The 22,231-nt window shown below is 38.8% G+C and overlaps 1 protein-coding gene across 1 annotated transcript in view; it reads right to left on the bottom strand.

Annotated features, from left to right (window-relative positions):
• Window positions 1-267: 267 nt before the first annotated feature.
• Window positions 268-22,231, bottom strand: part of LOC144449827 (hydroxyproline dehydrogenase-like) — a 36,456-nt gene continuing 14,492 nt past the window's right edge. Inside the window, exons 5-10 of the mRNA XM_078140401.1 lie at window positions 21,563-21,643; window positions 17,299-17,445; window positions 10,117-10,246; window positions 5,048-5,195; window positions 4,355-4,443; window positions 268-946 (exon numbers count right to left, since the gene is read on the bottom strand). Of these exons, the coding sequence (XP_077996527.1) occupies window positions 780-946; window positions 4,355-4,443; window positions 5,048-5,195; window positions 10,117-10,246; window positions 17,299-17,445; window positions 21,563-21,643 (762 nt within the window). The 3' untranslated portion in view covers window positions 268-779. The remainder of the gene's footprint in view (window positions 947-4,354; window positions 4,444-5,047; window positions 5,196-10,116; window positions 10,247-17,298; window positions 17,446-21,562; window positions 21,644-22,231) is intronic.

Here is a 22,231-nt window from a genome sequence, read left to right as displayed (position 1 = left end):
AGCTGTAAGACACTGGAATTATTTATAGCCAACCTCAAAATCCTCTTTTTTTCTTTTTCTTGTGTGCATTTCCCAGTCATTTTTTTCTGAGATTTTGTGCAATTTTTCATAACAGTAGATTTTTGTTATAAAATGGTGACTATGGTATAAAAGTACAATACATTACCAACTTCTGTGTAAAATGTGTTTTATAGTGAGACATCATATGAAACCACTAACCACTTTATTGCATCGCTAAAACAAAACTGCATAGTGAAGACCTGAACCACTTCTACATGTCACCAAAATAAAAAATTAAATTAAAAAAAAAACCAGCGGAGCTATTCTGACCGATAGGTCGCTTGTAATGGAAAATTTCATCAAAGCTTGTTCTTTCCCTCAATTTTAGTCTAAAATATTCTTCTGCAATTTCAGAAGAGGGAAATATCAGTCATTTATGTTTTAAAATATCAAATTATGTATTTCTATATTTGTTTTAATCTCAATAGTGTGTGTGACAAGTCTTTGGCTCAACAATCTATGGAGTTTAAAAGTGCAGAACAAACTTTTTTCTCAAGTGAAAATAGTTCAATAAAATTTTAATTAAACTATTCTAGTATAATGTCAATGTTGATATGCAAGCCTTCTATGACATTACAATTGTCTTCTGGTGTAAGAATAGTTGATTGCCTAGTATGGATTCCTAAACTGACACCATTGGATTATGAAGGTTTTTACTTTCTAGCTAATGATCCAATTATATTGACATATTGACATTTTGCAACAGGCCATTCATACCATCACGCTATTTTCATCCTCCGTTTCAGTTCTCCCCAAAGTAGTTGTCGTTCCCGTCTTGCACCATGTAAAACTGCTCTATTTTCAGTAGCCCGTCTATACAGATATGGTATGACTTCATCTATTGTACCAACTGGTAATGATTTATATAGCAGATACCCAGCATGCCCTGAAATAACAACCAATATAGTTTGTATAATTTGGCTAGTAATTGCTTCATTTAGGTCTTACAATGATTGGTGCTGGTTTGACTTTATGTTAAATAACAGCAAATCAGAAGTAATTTAAAAGTTGCATAATTTTACAAGTTGCAGTATGTAAACCCTCTCACAATGGGTCTAAGTGACCTGATTGTACTGAAATTACCCAATTAGAACTGTTCTTTTAAAGTTGCCTGACGTTGCTTGTTGAATATGATTGCATATCACATCACATCACATCACATCACATCACATCACATCATAAATCAAACAAGTCATTGAGAATGACATAGTCCCCGCTATGATTGGGTTTTAAGGAATTATCACTACTCTGATCACACAACAACACTTGTGAACCTAAATCAAACAGACTTAGATATGTTGTGTCTGCTTGTTGGACATGGAACATGCCTACAACAATAAAGGATTGGTCGGGTATGGGGGATCATATCACGATGAAAATGGATATGCACATGTATGTCATCGAACACTGTCCTATTACCAACTTTGAATGAGATCTGTTCAAGCATGTCTGAGTTATGGCTTTGGACATAAAAATTCACAAACAAAATGGCTGCTAGGCGGCCATATTGGATCGTATCATGACAACAATGAATATGCACATGTATGCAATAGAACACTGTCCTAATACCAACTTTGAATGAGATCTGTTCAAGCATGTCTGAGTTATTTATGGCTTTAGACGGGGAAAATTTGCAAACAAAATGGCTGCTAGGCGGCCATATTGGATTGTATCATGAAACAAATTGACGTGCATATGTATGCCATTGTATGTTGCCCCTGTACCAAGTTTGAAAAAAATCAGTCCAGGCATCTCCAAGAAACGGCTGCGGACGGACGGACGGACGGACAGACGGAACCCAATCCATAAGTCCCCGTCCCGGACTTCGTCCGGCGGGGACTATATAATCACATCACATCATATCACATCACATCACACCACATCACATCACAAATCGAATCACATCACTCCACATCACATCACAAATTGAATCACATCACAGCACATCACATCACAAATCGAATCACATCACACATCACATCACATCGCATCATTGCATTTCATCATACCACATTACATTACATCACATCACAAATCACATCACATCATATCACATCACATCACAAATCACATCACATCACACCACATCACATCGCATTTCATCACATTACATTACATCACATCACATCACAAATCACATCACATCTCTTTATACTACATTACAACAAATCAGAACTGTTCTAAATGAATGTGCTTGTTGTTTGCAGCACTTACCTAATGCATAGGATACCTAGTCACACTTACCAAGTAGCTGAGTACTATACTTACCTATACATAGGATACCTAGTCACACTTACCAAGTAGCTGAGTACTATACTTAACTAATGCATAGGATACCTAGTCACACTTACCAAGTAGCTGAGTACTATACTTAACTATGCATAGGATACCTAGTCACACTTACCAAGTAGCTGAGTACTATACTTGCCTATACATAGGATACCTAGTCACACTTACCAAGTAGCTGAGTACTATACTTACCTATACATAGGATACCTGGTCACATTTACCAAGTAGCTGAGTACTATACATACCTATACATAGGATACCTAGTCACGCTTACCAAGTAGCCGAGTACTATACTTACCTATACATAGGATACCTAGTCACACTTACCAAGTAGCTGAGTACTATACTTACCTAATGCATAGGATACCCAGTCACACTTACCAAGTAGCTGAGTACTATACTTAACTAATGCATAGGATACCTAGTCACACTTACCAAGTAGCTGAGTACTATACATACCTATACATAGGATACCTAGTCACACTTACCAAGTAGCTGAGTACTATACTTACCTAATACATAGGATACCTGGTCACACTTACCAAGTAGCTGAGTACTATACTTACCTAATACATAGGATACCTGGTCACACTTACCAAGTAGCTGAGTACTATACTTACCTAATACATAGGATACCTGGTCACACTTACCAAGTAGCTGAGTACTATACTTACCTATACATAGGATACCTAGTCACACTTACCAAGTAGCTGAGTACTATACTTAACTAATACATAGGATACCCAGTCACACTTACCAAGTAGCTGAGTACTATACTTACCTAATACATAGGATACCTAGTCACACTTACCAAGTAGCTGAGTACTATACTTACCTATACATAGGATACCTAGTCACACTTACCAAGTAGCTGAGTACTATACTTACCTATACATAGGATACCTAGTCACACTTACCAAGTAGCTGAGTACTATACTTACCTATACATAGGATACCTAGTCACACTTACCAAGTAGCTGAGTACTATACTTAACTAATACATAGGATACCCAGTCACACTTACCAAGTAGCTGAGTACTATACTTACCTAATACATAGGATACCTGGTCACACTTACCAAGTAGCTGAGTACTATACTTAACTAATACATAGGATACCTAGTCACACTTACCAAGTAGCTGAGTACTATACTTACCTATACATAGGATACCTAGTCACACTAACCAAGTAGCTGAGTACTATACTTACCTATACATAGGATACCTGGTCACACTTACCAAGTAGCTGAGTACTATACTTACCTATACATAGGATACCTAGTCACACTTACCAAGTAGCTGAGTACTATACTTGCCTATACATGGGATACCTGGTCACACTTACCAAGTAGCTGAGTACTATACTTACCTAATACATAGGATACCTAGTCACACTTACCAAGTAGCCGAGTACTATACTTGCCTATACATGGGATACCTGGTCACACTTACCAAGTAGCTGAGTACTATACTTACCTAATACATAGGATACCTAGTCACACTTACCAAGTAGCTGAGTACTATACATACCTATACATAGGATACCTAGTCACACTTACCAAGTAGCTGAGTACTATACTTACCTAATACATAGGATACCTAGTCACACTTACCAAGTAGCTGAGTACTATACTTACCTATACATAGGATACCTGGTCACACTTACCAAGTAGCTGAGTACTATACTTACCTATACATAGGATACCTAGTCACACTTACCAAGTAGCTGAGTACTATACTTACCTAATGCATAGGATACCCAGTCACACTTACCAAGTAGTACTATACTTACCTAATACATAGGATACCTAGTCACACTTACCAAGTAGCTGAGTACTATACTTACCTAATGCATAGGATACCTAGTCACACTTACCAAGTAGCTGAGTACTATACTTACCTATACATAGGATACCTAGTCACACTTACCAAGTAGCTGAGTACTATACTTGCCTATACATAGGATACCTAGTCACACTTACCAAGTAGCTGAGTACTATACTTACCTAATACATAGGATACCTGGTCACACATACCCAGCAGCTGACCAAAGACTACTGTGCCATCTCTCTGTCCTATACCAAGTTCTTGCATTCTGAAAAGTAAAGCGTCAATAAACAGGTTTAATCTCTCTTAATTGTTGGGAGGTGAAAGGTATACAATATGAAGCAAGTGAAGCCAGATTTTGGCAAAATTAAAATTAAAATATAATTCACACAAAGTTAGTGAAACAAAATATTATAGTAGTCCAAGAGTGCAGTGAAGGAAAGATGTGTAACGGCCTTATGAATTTGTAGTCTGATCCCTAGTATATTTTATTATTATGTAAATACCATTCTTGTGAGCTAGAGCATATTACTCTGATGTACATGGATTAACAAAGCAGTAAATATACTCTTGAATTTCTGAAAATATGAACAGTCTAAAACTTATAACTATTCTGTGTCATAGTGAAAATATCCAAGTTTACAATATCCATTTATCTAGTACACTCACCCTCATAGGTCAAAAATGCATTACAAACAAATTGAAGAGACCCTAAATGCAAACAATGCTGTTTTCCCAGAATGCTTCACCATAGTGTACAGAAGTCCTCTTCTAAGCCATCAGTTTTCAAAGTCTCACAATGTAGAATTTTCTGGTTCTTTAAGGATGAAGAAATGTAGGCTTGCCTTTGTTAACAATTGGCACATACTTACTTTTGAATAGCAAGGGAAATACTGTCTTCATTGTGAGAAGCCACTATAATATTAAATCTATTGCCATGGCGACCAATCAGTTCTAAATACATTTGTAAATTTTGATTATACATCAAACAGGTGTCTTCATAACTATCTTGGATAGGATCTGTAACAAAAGATTAAACTTTAGCTGTCAGTCACAACAAAGCCAAATATTTGAAGAAAAAACCAGATTTAAACCGAATGCCTCCCGTAAGGGAATTACTAATTATGCAAATTACTCATTAAAGGTAACAGTTGTAACAAAGTTCATAGGACAGGTATGTATTATTATGGTTGATATATGTAACATATTATAATATTATATGAAATTTGAAACTTTAATTTTTAAGATACAGCCTAGTTGAAATTGAAGTATGCAGTCTTAAGATATAGCCTAATTACAGAAACTCATTAATTATGCAAATTAGTCATTAACACTGTAAGGTACATCAACAAATTTTATAGGACATATACGATTTGTTATGGTTAACGTATGGACAGAATTGTATTGAAATTGAAAGATATAGCCTAATTACCGAAAATGATTAATTATGCAAATTATTCATTAACACTGTAAGGTACCATCAACAAACTTTATAGGACATATGCAATTTGTTATAGTTAACATATGTACTGAATTATATTGAAATTGAAGTATGGCTTCTTCAGATATAGTCTAATTACCAAAATAAGTAATTATGCAAATTATTCATTAACGCTGTAAGGTACATCAACAAATAGACAAATACCCTTTGTTATGTTTAACGAATATTCCAAATTATATTCAAATTGAAGTATGCAGTCTTGAGATATTGCTTAATTAGTTGATTTCATTGATATGCAAATTTCTCTAATTACATGTAACATGAACAGCTAGATCTTGTCAAAAACTAATCAGGTCTAGCCATTACCCCAAACATTGTGTGTACCAAATTTCAGTATAATTGAGCCAGCCGTTTTTAAGAAAATGATGACACAGACCAACAGACAGACACACACACACACACACACACACACACACACACACACACACACACACACACACACACACACACTGTTCAAGCATGTCTGAGTTATGGCTTTGGACATGAAAACTGCGCCAACAACATCACTGCCAGACAGCCATATCGGATTGTATCATGACGAAAATGGATATGCACATGTATGTTATAGGACACTGTGCTAATACCAACTTTGAACCAGATCTGTTCAAGCATGTCTGAGTTATGGCGTTGGACATGGAAAATTTGCAAACAAAATGGCTGCCAGGCAGCCATATTGGATCATATATCACGATGAAAATGGATATGCACATGTATGTCATAGAACACTGTCCTAATATCAACTTTGAATGAGATCTGTTTATTATAAGCATGTCTGAGTTATGGCTTTGGACAGGAAAAATTTGCAAGCAAAATGGCTGCTAGGTGGCCATATTGGATCGTATCATGAAACAAATTGACGTGCATATGTATGCCATAGTATGTTGCCCCTGTACCAAGTTTGAAAAAAATCGGTCCAGGAATCTCCAAGAAACGGCGACGGACGGACACACGGACAGACAGACGCACGGACGGAACCCAATCCATAAGTCCCCATCCCGGTCTTCGTCCGACAGGGACTAAAAATCACAAACTTTATCTTCACGTCATTTTCAAAGCAGAATTTTAGTGAGGTGGGTATAGGTAACTTTATGTAGCTCCCATAGAAAGATACACAAAGGATGTACATATATAATGTACCATTCAAATTCAGAAGAACTATCCAAACAGGGGTCCAATTTTTGTGGTCTAGAAATTCTTAAACTATAGAGTTGAGCAATATGGCCACCTAATCCTTGCCTATAAAATGTCAACAATACAGAACATCTAGCACTACATTTACAAAGTGAAGTGGTTGCACTTAGTTGGATGATCACAGGTACATCATAACCAAACAACCCAATCATTTAAAATCCTTCTACATGTGTCTGTAGCCTTTAAATATATCATCACGTTAATCATGGATCCATATTCACCCCCCCCCCCCCCAAAAAAAAAAAAAAACAAGCGACCTATCGGTCAGAATAGCTCCGCTGTTTTTTTTTTTAATTTAATTTTTTATTTTGGTGACATGTAGAAGTGGTTCAGGTCTTCAGCTCTTCGAGTCACTATGCAGTTTTGTTTTAGCGATGCAATAAAGTGGTTAGTGGTTTCATATGATGTCTCACTATAAAACACATTTTACACAGAAGTTGGTAATGTATTGTACTTTTATACCATAGTCACCATTTTATAACAAAAATCTACTGTTATGAAAAATTGCACAAAATCTCAGAAAAAAATGACTGGGAAATGCACACAAGAAAAAGAAAAAAAGAGGATTTTGAGGTTGGCTATAAGTAATTCCAGTGTCTTACAGCTGTAACCCTGGAAAATTTTAATGAAGAATGAAATAAACTAGGGATCTAAAATAATTTTGAGGCAATTTGAATTTCAATTTTCTAACAAATTTACAAAGTCAACAACATTCAACTTGTTCTAGTTGTGGTAGATATATATAGGGAAGAAATGTATTAATCGCCATCTTAGTTTCCGTACGGCGACAATCTCAAGTACCCGGAAGAGAGTCATTCTCAGCCATACGTTACAGTGGTAACACTCGTTCATGTTCGGTTACCTTTCACAAAGAAAACACAACGAAATGGTTGAAATGATCTTTTTTTAATTTCTTTTCATCACAACAACAAAATCTGCGTGATCAAAATTGTTGTAAACTAAACCAGAAAGAATTATCGGACTGGCTAAACTTCCCGATGAACTGGAAGGTCCTACTACTTCCAAGTAAGCCTCGATAGTACTATAGTACGTGAGAAAATCGTCTCAAACTAGCGATACAACTTTCAAAATATAACTTGACATGTCTTCATTTGTTAGAGTTATACAATTCAAGACGGGTTTTCACTCGAAAACAACAATTCTGTGAATAATGACAGTGACACTCTGAACGCAGCGATTTCTCGGACGATGTTACCACTGTAACGTATGGCTGACAACGACTTGCTTCCGGGTTAGTCCCTCGTGCATACGGGTGGATTGTCGGCGATTAATACATACATGTACATCGTCTGATATTTTAATTCACAGTGTTTTTTGTGACCGGCGCGTGTCAGCAGACTCTGCCATTTTTTTCATCATTCCATTGTATTTAAACCTTGTACTTGACATTTCGCAATATTTATAATTCTCAACAAAATACCTCAACATGCCTCACTTCGATCGTACTCAAAGCAGCCCCGCACGTAGTCCTGCTTGCATACTGAGGAATTCGGGACTCGATTCTGACAATTGTCCCTCCCCCTCCGGTGTTTAGAGTCAAGTCAGTAATACAGACTCGTGCACCCGAGGACTACCCCGCGCGGTATGATCACTGACACTGATGACATGATGAGAGAGAACCTTTTCGGATTTACATGTAAAACGGGGAAAGATACGCAAAACATAATGCAAAGTCTGAAGCCAAATTAAAGTTGTAATTATTTTAATTATTTTTACTTGCCAAATATTTGCATTTTGGAAAGGCAAGACACGTTCATGTCGTTTAACTTTACATGTGAACTGTCGGCCATATTTAAACTTCAACCGCATGCCTGGCATGCCCGGCATGCCCTTCCTTACGCAAGTTGTCTGAATTCTGGTTCACTGTCATTCCAAATTGCACGACAATATAGAATTAACCACAAGTTACATGTTATCTGAAAACATCACACTTTTATAGTGGGTCTGAAGTGTGATTTTAGTGAGTACTAAGAACGTCCTGTGTTGATACTCAAGATACTTGCTGTGGAAAATCGCTCGGTCGAATGAGGTCACCTTCAGCTTCTGGTCGAATCAGGATAGAGTATGCAAATGAGGATGTTGCGGATTGGCTGATAATGTAGAAGGGTGCAGAATTGGATTTGAAGTTTACAACCCTGTTTCGAACAAACGCTTGTCATTTGGGCGCCCAATGCGTAGAATTATGACCATAGCACATATTACATTGCTTGTTTGACGTCAATAGTGTCTTTTGAAAAGTGGCAGTTTACTTAAAGTCTCGTCGACTGATTTCCAATATGGCGTCGGTCATTATGCTCATTAACATATTCATTTTTTTTTCAAATTACAAAAAAAAAATCATAAAAAATAAAAATGAGGATGTGCTGACTTGAAATTAACAAATCTGAGTAAGCTACCCCCTGCGCATCAACACGCCAGATATCAAAGCAATCTAATAAGAGGTTTTCAAGGAGTTGATGAAAATGACATTTTATGAAAAAAAATCATAAAAAATTGAAAATGGCACAAATCAACTTGGCATGAACAAATCTGAATAGCCTCCCCCCAGGGAACATGCACACCAAATATCGAAGAATTCCGACTGTCACTTCCGGAGTAGATAGTAAAAATATAAAAGTTTGACGGACACCTATGATTCACTCTACTCTCTATACCTCAATACCCACCTATACCTAAAGCTACGCTTTCAGCTTTCGCTGACAGCGGAGCTAAAAAAAAAAGATAAATAAAAAATAAAATAAATAAATAAATAAAAAATTAATGCATTAACAAATTAATAAATTAATAAATGTCTTTATACATAAGAAAAACGATGTTTTGGGACATGGTTGGTTTGTACCTGTCTACAAGTCCTCCGCCTAGCTAGAGTAACATGGGTGATTTGTACCTGTCTACATGTCCTCCACCTAGCTAGGATATACATGGGTGGTTTGTACCTGCAGTCTACAAGTCTTCCACCTAAAGCTAGTTGGTTTGGCTAGCTAGGGTATACATGGGTGGCTACGACCTGTCTACATGTCCTCCGCCTAGCTAGGGTATACATATACATACGGTAATGTGGTATGTATATTGTAATTACCAGGTCATAACATTAGTGTTCTGTTAATTACGATATATTTAATACATGGGATCACTCTGTTGAAGACCAACTTTTTCTACAACTCTGCCAAACAACAGGTTTTCATTCCTAGATTTGAATCTAAATCCAATGTGGGCTTTTAAACTGACCTTCATATCCCATCTCGGTAGCTCTACTTCTTTCTCTCTCTATGTAAGCACCACGTACAAGTTTGACACCAAAGCCAAAGCCTAACTTCTGTGCCATGCCCACATCCCTGGTTAGATTGGTATTGGCAGCCTGTAGAATACATGTACATGTAAAGACAGATACTCTATTCATATATGCATCCCTACAATGTGGACATTTCATTTTTTTGATCATCTAGTATTTTCTCAATCATTACAAGCTGACAAATATGGCCTGCAATGCTTGACCATGAACACTTCACAACAACAAAACATGTACATTGAGTGAAACTTCAAAAACTTGTATGAAATGAACTTTTTTTGTTTAATTTTTGTGCTGGGAATTTCTTTTTCAATTTTTGTGCTGGGAATTCCTCCCAGCATGCTACAGAGATCCATTCGGGTTTGGGACTATGTGACAGGGCTATGTTGCATGCTCTATATCACAGGGCTGTGGAACTGTCTTGGCTTTCCCAGTCAGTCCACACGCTATCCAAGAGTCACCCAGGCTCAGTAAACATAGCACCTGCGGGCTCTGTGCGAGTAATCCCCCCCCCCCCCCCACTTTTCAAGTCATTACTCCAGGAGTCCCCCAAATTTGCACTCGTCTTGTGAGTGAGACATGGCTTAGTGATACAGCCTACCTATTGAGTCTGGAGGCACTCAACCAGGGTTTGGGTCAGTCACAGAAAAATCCTGTTTCCACTGGGATTGGAACCCGTGACCTCCCGTGCTAATCCTGTGAACTAACCATTATGCTACAGAGAGCCAGTTGTATGGATTGGAACCCGTGACCTCCCGTGCTAATCCTGTGAACTAACCATTATGCTACAGGGAGCCAGTTGTATGGAATTAATTTTTACATACATACATAGACATAAAGCATATTTACCAATCAGTAATTATTCATGATTAGTTATTCCAATTGTTTAAAGCACTCCTCTAATTGGCTGTTTGTCTATTATTCCTTGCTCCTGACTGGCTGTTTGTCTATTATTCCTTGCTCCTGATTGGTTGTTTGTCTATTATTCCTTGCTCCTGACTGGCTGTTTGTCTATTATTCCTTGCTCCTGACTGGTTGTTTGTCTATTATCCCTTGCTCCTGACTGATTGTTTGTCTATTATTCCTTGCTCCTGACTGGTTGTTTGTCTATTATTCCTTGCTCCTGATTGGTTGTTTGTCTATTATTCCTTGCTCCTGACTGGCTGTTTGTCTATTATTCCTTGCTCCTGATTGGTTGTTTGTCTATTATTCCCTGCTCCTGACTGATTGTTTGTCTATTATCCCTTGCTCCTGACTGGTTGTTTGTCTATTATTCCTTGCTCCTGATTGGTTGTTTGTCTATTATTCCCTGCTCCTGACTGATTGTTTGTCTATTATCCCTTGCTCCTGACTGGCTGTTTGTCTATTATTCCTTGCTCCTGATTGGTTGTTTGTCTATTATTCCTTGCTCCTGACTGGCTGTTTGTCTATTATTCCTTGCTCCTGACTGGTTGTTTGTCTATTATCCCTTGCTCCTGACTGATTGTTTGTCTATTATTCCTTGCTCCTGACTGGTTGTTTGTCTATTATTCCTTGCTCCTGATTGGTTGTTTGTCTATTATTCCTTGCTCCTGACTGGCTGTTTGTCTATTATTCCTTGCTCCTGATTGGTTGTTTGTCTATTATTCCCTGCTCCTGACTGATTGTTTGTCTATTATCCCTTGCTCCTGACTGGCTGTTTGTCTATTATTCCTTGCTCCTGATTGGTTGTTTGTCTATTATTCCTTGCTCCTGACTGGCTGTTTGTCTATTATTCCTTGCTCCTGACTGGTTGTTTGTCTATTATCCCTTGCTCCTGACTGATTGTTTGTCTATTATTCCTTGCTCCTGACTGGTTGTTTGTCTATTATTCCTTGCTCCTGATTGGTTGTTTGTCTATTATTCCTTGCTCCTGATTGGCTGTTTGTCTATTATCCCTTGCTCCTGATTGGTTGTTTGTTTATTATCCCTTGCTCCTGATTGGTTGTTTGTCTATTATTCCCTGCTCCTGATTGGTTGTTTGTCTATTATTCCCTGCTCCTGATTGGCTGTTTGTCTATTATCCCTTGCTCCTGATTGGCTGTTTGTCTATTATCCCTTGCTCCTGATTGGCTGTTTGTCTATTATCCCTTGCTCCTGACTGGCTGTTTGTCTATTATTCCTTGCTCCTGACTGGTTGTTTGTCTATTATTCCTTGCTCCTGACTGGTTGTTTGTCTATTATTCCTTGCTCCTGACTGGCTGTTTGTCTATTATTCCTTGCTCCTGACTGGCTGTTTGTCTATTATTCCCTGCTCCTGATTGGCTGTTTGTCTATTATCCCTTGCTCCTGATTGGTTGTTTGTCTATTATCCCTTGCTCCTGATTGGTTGTTTGTCTATTATTCCCTGCTCCTGACTGGTTGTTTGTCTATTATCCCTTGCTCCTGATTGGTTGTTTGTCTATTATTCCTTGCTCCTGATTGGTTGTTTGTCTATTATTCCTTGCTCCTGACTGGCTGTTTGTCTATTATCCCTTGCTCCTGATTGGTTGTTTGTTTATTATTCCTTGCTCCTGACTGGCTGTTTGTCTATTATTCCTTGCTCCTGACTGGTTGTTTGTCTATTATCCCTTGCTCCTGATTGGTTGTTTGTCTATTATTCCTTGCTCCTGATTGGTTGTTTGTCTATTAGCCCTTGCTCCTGACTGATTGTTTGTCTATTATCCCATTTATCATGCAAATTAGTTAGTAACATTGAAATGGACTATAATGGTACTACTGAATTGTGACAACTACTGTGTGACATGACACGTACTGCAACGTACCTGCCTATTTTATTATAAGTACAGTAAAACTCCAATTATCCGAACTCAAGGGGGGACATCGATTTTGTTCGGATATGCGGACAGTTTGGATAATCGGATATGGGGCGTGACGTTTTGAAACCATACAATGTACATGCATGTCTACACCTACCCACATGCACACAACATACACACCTCACGCGATCAATAAAATTAGAAATAGCCACAAAGTTTTAGCTTCAACTTGTGACATGCGTATATACCGTAAAGTGTCCCCGATCAATTCAGACCACGCATCTCCCTACATATAGCAGACGTCTTTCAAATTCACAGTCTTCACGCTCTCAGGCAGAGTTGTCTCTTCGTTGTTTTCCATTACGATCCGACACAACATCTTGGCTTTGTAACAACGTTTGGTTGCATGAAGTATGCCCTGGTCCATTGGTTGTAGTAGAGGAGTTGTGTTTGGCGGGAAAAACAGACATCTGATCATACCGTCTTCACTCTAAAGTTCAGTGACATCGGGATGGGCGGGAGCATTATCGAGAGTCAAGAGTGCTTTTTTGGGTAGGCCCTGACGACGGAGATGACATTTAATGCTGGGAACGAAGTCTTGGTGAAACCACTGAGAAAATATATCACCACTCATCCAAGCATTTCGTTGACTGAAGTATCGAACTGGTAAATTTTCCATGTTTACATGCTTGAAACAACGCGGTTTTGCTGCTTTTCCAATCACTATGACTGGGAGTCTGTGTGTGCCCGCCGCATTCGCACAACCCATGTTGGTTATGCGTTCTTTGTTAACTTTGTGTCCCGGTGCTGATTTCTCTGATGTAGAAGCCAGTGTCTTTTGCGGCAGAAGTTTCCACTGCAGTCCTGATTCATCTGCATTATAGATTTGTTCAGTTTGATAACCTTCTTGTTGTATGAGTTTGTGAAACTTCTGTATGAATGGTTCAACAGCGGCAGTGTTTGATGACATCTTCTCTCCCTGTACTGAAATTTGACGGATACCATGTCTTTTCTGAAAATTTCTGAGCCATCCGTTACTCCCTTTGAAAGATGATTGTTCGCCATTTAATTGTTCATCGAATCATTTCGCTTTTTCGATGATCAGCTAGTCTGATAATGGTGTACCACAACTGCGTTCTTGTGAAAACCAAGTGAGAACACTTTTCTCTAAGTTGTCATCTTTTGCGGTTTTCATTATCTTGCGCTGAAGCCCCTTGTCTGTGTCCATTTTAGCTGCAAAGTCCTGCAATTTTGCCTTTGTCTTCTTGATGTCTGTGATTGTTGACTTGCCTACTCTGTACTCGGTGGCTAACTTCGTGGCTGTCTCTCCTTGTTCTAGTCGGCTGATGATTGACAGTTTGGTGTCAAGGTCGAGTACAGTGTGCTTGCGTTTTGACATGATGACGTAGGCTTGATGATGTCAGATACGGAGACAGAGGTCACGTTGCGTGGTAAAATCAGCATCGGATATAGCGTTGTAGAATCGATGAGAAGAGCAGTTTCGTAGAGTTGTGTTCAATCAGTGTTTGGTTTTCGAGTGAGCATTTTTCACAAAATCGTCTGAATTTATAGTGTGTGTTGAAAAGAAATTTCACAGCTTGGGTTCGTAACTGGTGGCCATCATGAGAGTATTTGTCGTTCCGACATGAAAGGACACCTACATTTTATGTTGTGATGACTTTGCCGCTGATCAGCGGCTTTCTGACAAAGATATGATTTGTGTGATCTTCTCGGGTTTTTTTTGCTTTTCTGCGGAACGTGTCATTTTTATCATTTTCCTTGCAATCTATTGTTCTAACTTACATGAAAAAGACCGTTCAGATCAAGTTGTCATTCACACTTTAATTCACACTTTGGCCCACACGTCGATCTGACCGTTCATGTACACATAGTCACTTCACACTCTGTATTGTTTTGAAATAAATTAGACACTGGAATTGATGTGTAACAATTGTATGTATGCTGCACAGCTTAACTCATGTATAAAGGAAACACAGAAGATAAGCCGACGAAAGACAAAAGACAGCAGGCAATGCATAGTTACAGTGATCACAGAATCGCCCATGTTTGCGTGATGAAAGCAATGGGTCGAAGGAACAATAAAAAAATTTGGGAGACATGACAGCGGTTCGGATGACCAAACAATTCGGATAATTGGAGTTTTACTGTATTACATTTATGTCAGAATTCATACACTGACACCATTAATATGTTAAAACTTGTCAGACATCACATAAACTAACACCACTTAAAACTTGTCAGACATAATTAAAATATATTAACAGGCAATGCTAATATTTTAAAACTTGTCTTTATTTTCTGGATATTTAATTACCACAAAAATCATATATTCTGTACTGAGCACAAACTGGATATCTGGTTATCACCCAGTAAAGGCCTGGATAACTAGACCCTTTACGGACATTTGACTGAGAGGCAGAAACTAACATTCTGTATCTGGCAGACCATAACCAGATGCTTTCTAGACATTCCATTGCTAGGTAAAAACCACATATCTATACTGGGTGAAAACTGGACACTCATCAGTGTTTTTGCTAAGGTTTGGGAACCGCGGTAACAGAAAGGGAGAAAGAGGTAAAAATGGCAGTGTTTGCCATAGAAGTTATCACAATTTTGGTGGGGAACCCTGGTAGATTTTACCTACTTACCACCCTTAAAAAAACTGCTTTTTTTTGCCGGTTTAAATCCATAACTAGACACTTTGATACACTTTCCCAATGTTAATCATACAGTAACTGTTTTGCATTCAACTATAAAAGTACACTTAATATCATCAAGTGCATCTGTGATCTGTTGTATAAAACCAAGCAGAAACCAAGCAGAAACCGATCATAAACCTGGCAGACACTGAGCACATAACTATTCATAAACCTGGCAGACTAAGGGCACATACCTATTCATAAACCTGGCAGACACTGAGCACATAACTATTCATAAACCTGGCAGGCACTGGGCACATAACTATTCATAAACCTGGCAGACACTGAGCACATAACTATTCATAAACCTGGCAGACTAAGGGCATATAAATATATTCATAAACCTGGCAGACACTGGGCACATAACTATTCATAAACCTGGCAGACACTGGGCACATAACTATTCATAAACCTGGCAGGCACTGGGCACATAACTATTCATAAACCTGGCAGACACTGAGCACATAACTATTCATAAACCTGGCAGACTAAGGGCATATAATTATATTCATAAACCTGGCAGACACTGGGCACATAACTATTCATAAACCTGGCAGACACTGGGCACATAACTATTCATAAACCTGGCAGGCACTGGGCACATAACTATTCATAAAGCATGCTGAAACCTGACCAGATACACAATATATAGGGTTGTCGGTGGTCGAGTGGTTAAACCATCCGCCTCTTACCAATGCGGTCAGGGTTCGAACCCCGTACAGGGCTTGATTAAATTTCCCTACTGTAAGTAAGAAGAGTGTCGTTCAGTTTGACTCTGCCGAACAACGCAGGTTTCCTCCGGGTACTCCGGTTTCCTCCTGCATTAACACTGAACCCGTGGGGGATGGCCCTCACTGGACTTCTTGGGAGACAAGCGTTCAATGCTTAAAGAACTATCCAGTATAAATAAAGATTATTATTATTATACAGACAATAAATTTGGTACCAACTTTTAACCACAAATATGGCTGCAATTTGGTCAAAATTGACAATGTGATGAACCTGGCATGGCAATGATACATATGAGTCCCATAATATTTCACCATTGTGCAAGGTTTGAATGAAATTGGATATTACATTTTACAGAAATGAAAACTAGTACTGACAGGTGCACAGTCTGATGCATGGACAGGTTTGTAGTCATAAAGTTTGACCTAGCCAACACAGAGTAATGCACTTTTGATGCAGGAAGGATAAAGTTTGACCTAGCCAACACAGAGTAATGCACTTTTGATACAGGAAGGATAAAGTTTGACCTAGCCAACACAGAGTAATGCACTTTTGATGCAGGAAGGAAGTGAAGTATGCAAAGAAGATATTGTCACTTGATAAAATGAACATGTTATAATCTACACTCATATTTACCAAATCTAAAAAAGTCACTCAACCACTAGGTCAAATTAAGTCTACACAGCATTACAGAAAATGTTGATGCTGAGTATAGGCAAAGTGTGTAAACACCATGGTAGATGGGCTGCCAGGCAATGTGTGTAAACTCCATGGTAGATGGGCTGCCAAGCAAAATCTAAGAGCCCTCAAAATTCACCAATGAGTGACTCAGAGTTAAAATTGGGTAAAAAAGTGGACTTGTCATAAATTGTTCACTCACACTGTCTTAACTCACCTTAAGGTAATTCTGATAGGTATTCCAGATATATGGTTCTGTTCTATTGTACTTGTACATCATAGCCAAGGTTAACAATGTCATGGCTGGATTCAAGTATGTATACTCTGCATCTATCAACATTTTGGTTTTGTTGTCAACGGAATACTGTAATTAAACAGGACAAAGAACTATTAAATAAACTGATAGCTTTTACAGTCTGATGCCAATTGAAATGAGACCCTCTTGATACTCTTAAAATCAAATACGAGGTATATACCTGCACTGTCCATACAAGGTATATACCTGCACTGTCCATACAAGGTATATACCTGCACTGTCCATACAAGGTATACCTGCACTGTCCATACAAGGTATATACCTGCACTGTCCATACAAGGTATACCTGCACTGTCCATACAAGGTATATACCTGCACTGTCCATACTAGGTATATACCTGCACTGTCCATACGAGGTATACCTGCACTGTCCATACAAGGTATATACCTGCACTGTCCATACGAGGTATATACCTGCACTGTCCATACAAGGTATATACCTGCACTGTCCATACGAGGTATATACCTGCACTGTCCATACAAGGTATATACCTGCACTGTCCATACAAGGTACATGTATATACCTGCACTGTCCATACAAGGTATATACCTGCACTGTCCATACAAGGTATACCTGCACTGTCCATACAAGGTACATGTATATACCTGCACTGTCCATACAAGGTATATACCTGCACTGTCCATACGAGGTATATACCTGCACTGTCCATACAAGGTATACCTGCACTGTCCATACAAGGTATATACCTGCACTGTCCATACTAGGTATATACCTGCACTGTCCATACGAGGTATACCTGCACTGTCCATACAAGGTATATACCTGCACTGTCCATACGAGGTATATACCTGCACTGTCCATACAAGGTATATACCTGCACTGTCCATACAAGGTATATACCTGCACTGTCCATACAAGGTACATGTATATACCTGCACTGTCCATACAAGGTATATACCTGCACTGTCCATACGAGGTATATACCTGCACTGTCCATACAAGGTATATACCTGCACTGTCCATACAAGGTATATACCTGCACTGTCCATACGAGGTATATACCTGCACTGTCCATACAAGGTATATACCTGCACTGTCCATACGAGGTATATACCTGCACTGTCCATACAAGGTATATACCTGCACTGTCCATACAAGGTATATACCTGCACTGTCCATACGAGGTATATACCTGCACTGTCCATACAAGGTACATGTATATACCTGCACTGTCCATACAAGGTATATACCTGCACTGTCCATACAAGGTATATACCTGCACTGTCCATACGAGGTATATACCTGCACTGTCCATACAAGGTATATACCTGCACTGTCCATACAAGGTATATACCTGCACTGTCCATACGAGGTATATACCTGCACTGTCCATACAAGGTATACACCTGCACTGTCCATACGAGGTATTTACCTGCACTGTCCATACAAGGTACATGTATATACCTGCACTGTCCATACAAGGTATATACCTGCACTGTCCATACGAGGTATATACCTGCACTGTCCATACAAGGTATATACCTGCACTGTCCATACGAGGTATATACCTGCACTGTCCATACAAGGTATATACCTGCACTGTCCATACGAGGTACATGTATATACCTGCACTGTCCATACGAGGTATTTACCTGCACTGTCCATACGAGGTATATACCTGCACTGTCCATACGAGGTATATACCTGCACTGTCCATACGAGGTATATACCTGCACTGTCCATACAAGGTATATACCTGCACTGTAAGGTATATACCTGCACTGTCCATACAAGGTATATACCTGCACTGTCCATACGAGGTATATACCTGCACTGTCCATACAAGGTATATACCTGCACTGTAAGGTATATACCTGCACTGTCCATACGAGGTATATACCTGCACTGTCCATACGAGGTATATACCTGCACTGTCCATACGAGGTATATACCTGCACTGTCCATATGAGGTATATACCTGCACTGTCCATATGAGGTATATACCTGCACTGTCCATACGAGGTATATACCTGCACTGTCCATACGAGGTATATACCTGCACTGTCCATACAAGGTATATACCTGCACTGTCCATACAAGGTATATACCTGCTGTCCATACGAGGTATACACCTGCACTGCCCATATGAGGTATACACCTATACTGTCCATACAAGGTATACACCTACTGCCCATACGAGGTATACACCTATATAGTCTTGCTGCTAGACGTTCTGGCTTTCTTTCGATACCATAAGCTAACAAAGTTTGCAGTGAGGGCTTGCCCGAACAGTCTAGCAAATGTCATTTTCAGACCGGACATTCCATTGAGATTACGTTAAGCGGTGGGTTGGGCCATGTATGCATATACATGTATATACTTTTATATATTCAATCTCTGCATGCAGGTGTTGACAAACACATTTAGGTCATTACTATGTCTTATCGGTTTATGGTAATTGTGAATTTGATGAGTGTGTAGATGTTGTCATTCACACATTTCAGTTAACGCATTGGTGGTTATTTTTACAAGCCCCTCCTTCAGATGAATATGCATGAAAAATTAGCTATTGTCCTCTGTGCTTGTGGCTAATGTGGTTCTCTGATTGGCAGTTATTTATATCCTGAACTGCAGAGATGACATTTGCTAGACCTTGGATGTTCCATCCTCGATAGCGATGTTCGGTCGTGTGTCGTATTGTATCGGAAGAACATCCAAGGTCTAGCAGATAGACTAACACCCATAATGCCCATATGGGGTATACGCCTATACTGCCCATACGAGGTATATGCTTATACTGCCCATAAGAGGTATACACCTACTGCCCATATGAGGTATACACATGCATATATGAGGTATACACATGCCCATATGAGGTATACACATGCCCATACAAGGTATACACATGCCCATATGAGGTATACACATGCGTATATGAGGTATACACATGCGTATATGAGGTATACACATGCCCATATGAGGTATACACATGCGTATATGAGGTATACACATGCCCATATGAGGTATACACATGCATATATGAGGTATACACATGCCCATATGAGGTATACACATGCATATATGAGGTATACACATGCCCATATGAGGTATACACCTACTGCCCATATGAGGTATACACATGCATATATGAGGTATACACATGCCCATATGAGGTATACACATGCACATATGAGGTATACACATGCCCATATGAGGTATACACATGCATATATGAGGTATACACATGCCCATATGAGGTATACACTTGCCCATACAAGGTATACACATGCCCATACAAGGTACACACATGCCCATATGAGGTATACACATGCCCATATGAGGTATACACATGCGTATATGAGGTATACACATGCCCATATGAGGTATACACATGCCCATATGACGTATACACATGCATATATGAGGTATACACATGCCCATATGAGGTATACACTTGCCCATACAAGGTATACACATGCCCATATGAGGTATACACATGCCCATATGAGGTATGCACATGCATATATGAGGTATACACATGCCCATATGAGGTATACACTTGCCCATACAAGGTATACACATGCCCATACAAGGTACACACATGCCCATATGAGGTATACACATGCCCATATGAGGTATACACATGCCCATATGAGGTATACACATGCCCATACAAGGTATGCAAAATGTACACATGCCCATACACTTGGTATACACATGCCCATACGAGGTATACTTATGCCAATACAAGGTATACGCCTGCCTATATGAGGTATACACATGTCCATACGAGGTATACACATGCCCATACAAGGTATGCAAAATGTACACATGCCAATACAAGGTATACACATGTCCATACGAGGTATACATATGCCAATACAAGGTATACACATGTCCATATGAGGTATACATATGCCAATACGAGGTATACACATGCCCATACAAGGTATGCAAAATGTACACATGCCCATACAAGGTATACACATGTCCATACGAGGTATACACATGCCCATACAAGGTATGCAAAATGTACACATGCCCATACAAGGTATACACATGTCCATACGAGGTATACTTATGCCAATACAAGGTATACACATGTCCATACGAGGTATACATATGCCAATACGAGGTATACGCCTGCCTATATGAGGTATACACATGTCCATACGAGGTATACACATGCACTGCTCATCATACCTGTGCAATTCTATCAAGACGCTGCAAAGATTTATTGAGTTGTACATTTTCATCGTCAGCCAACTCAGGTATCACCACATCCTGAAACAAAATGTAAGTCTTAGAATTTACAATACAGGTTGTATGTGATGTTTGCACAATGATTCTTATTTTGTCATTTTAGTGAGCTAGCTAATAGTGTCACCCAATACATTATTTTGAGTTATAATCTCAAAATCTCAAGCTTTGTCTGAAAGTGGATATACCATCATTCTGGTTGCAATAGTCATGAAATTATATTTTTTGTATATATGTATGACTTCTTTTGGTAAAATTTTAACACTTTTCAGACTAGTATGTTCACTGCTGTGAGTTCAACATTGTTCTAAACTTTATACGATATTTTTCACAAGTGTTTGCAGGCATTATGTAAGTGTGTTCTTTAAATATTAAGTAAAATATATTGGACTCTTGATAAGTCAGTTAAGTTGTTGGTGTTACTTTTAATAGCCGTGTCATTTTACATGATTTTCGTTCTTTCATTTTCATTGTCAGTCTGAATCTATAATTAGCACTTTAATATAACTCTGACCTTTGAAAAGTTGTTGTTGGACCCCACACCTGACTTGTGGCTAATTATAAAGGGTCACATGTACAATAGTTTTGTTGATTCTACAGAAATTCAAGTTT

The sequence above is a fragment of the Glandiceps talaboti genome, chromosome 18, assembly GCF_964340395.1.
Source record: "Glandiceps talaboti chromosome 18, keGlaTala1.1, whole genome shotgun sequence".
NCBI lineage: Eukaryota > Metazoa > Hemichordata > Enteropneusta > Spengelidae > Glandiceps > Glandiceps talaboti.
The sequence above is the reverse complement of the archived record's forward strand: the minus strand, read 5'-3'. Positions and strand labels throughout refer to the sequence as shown.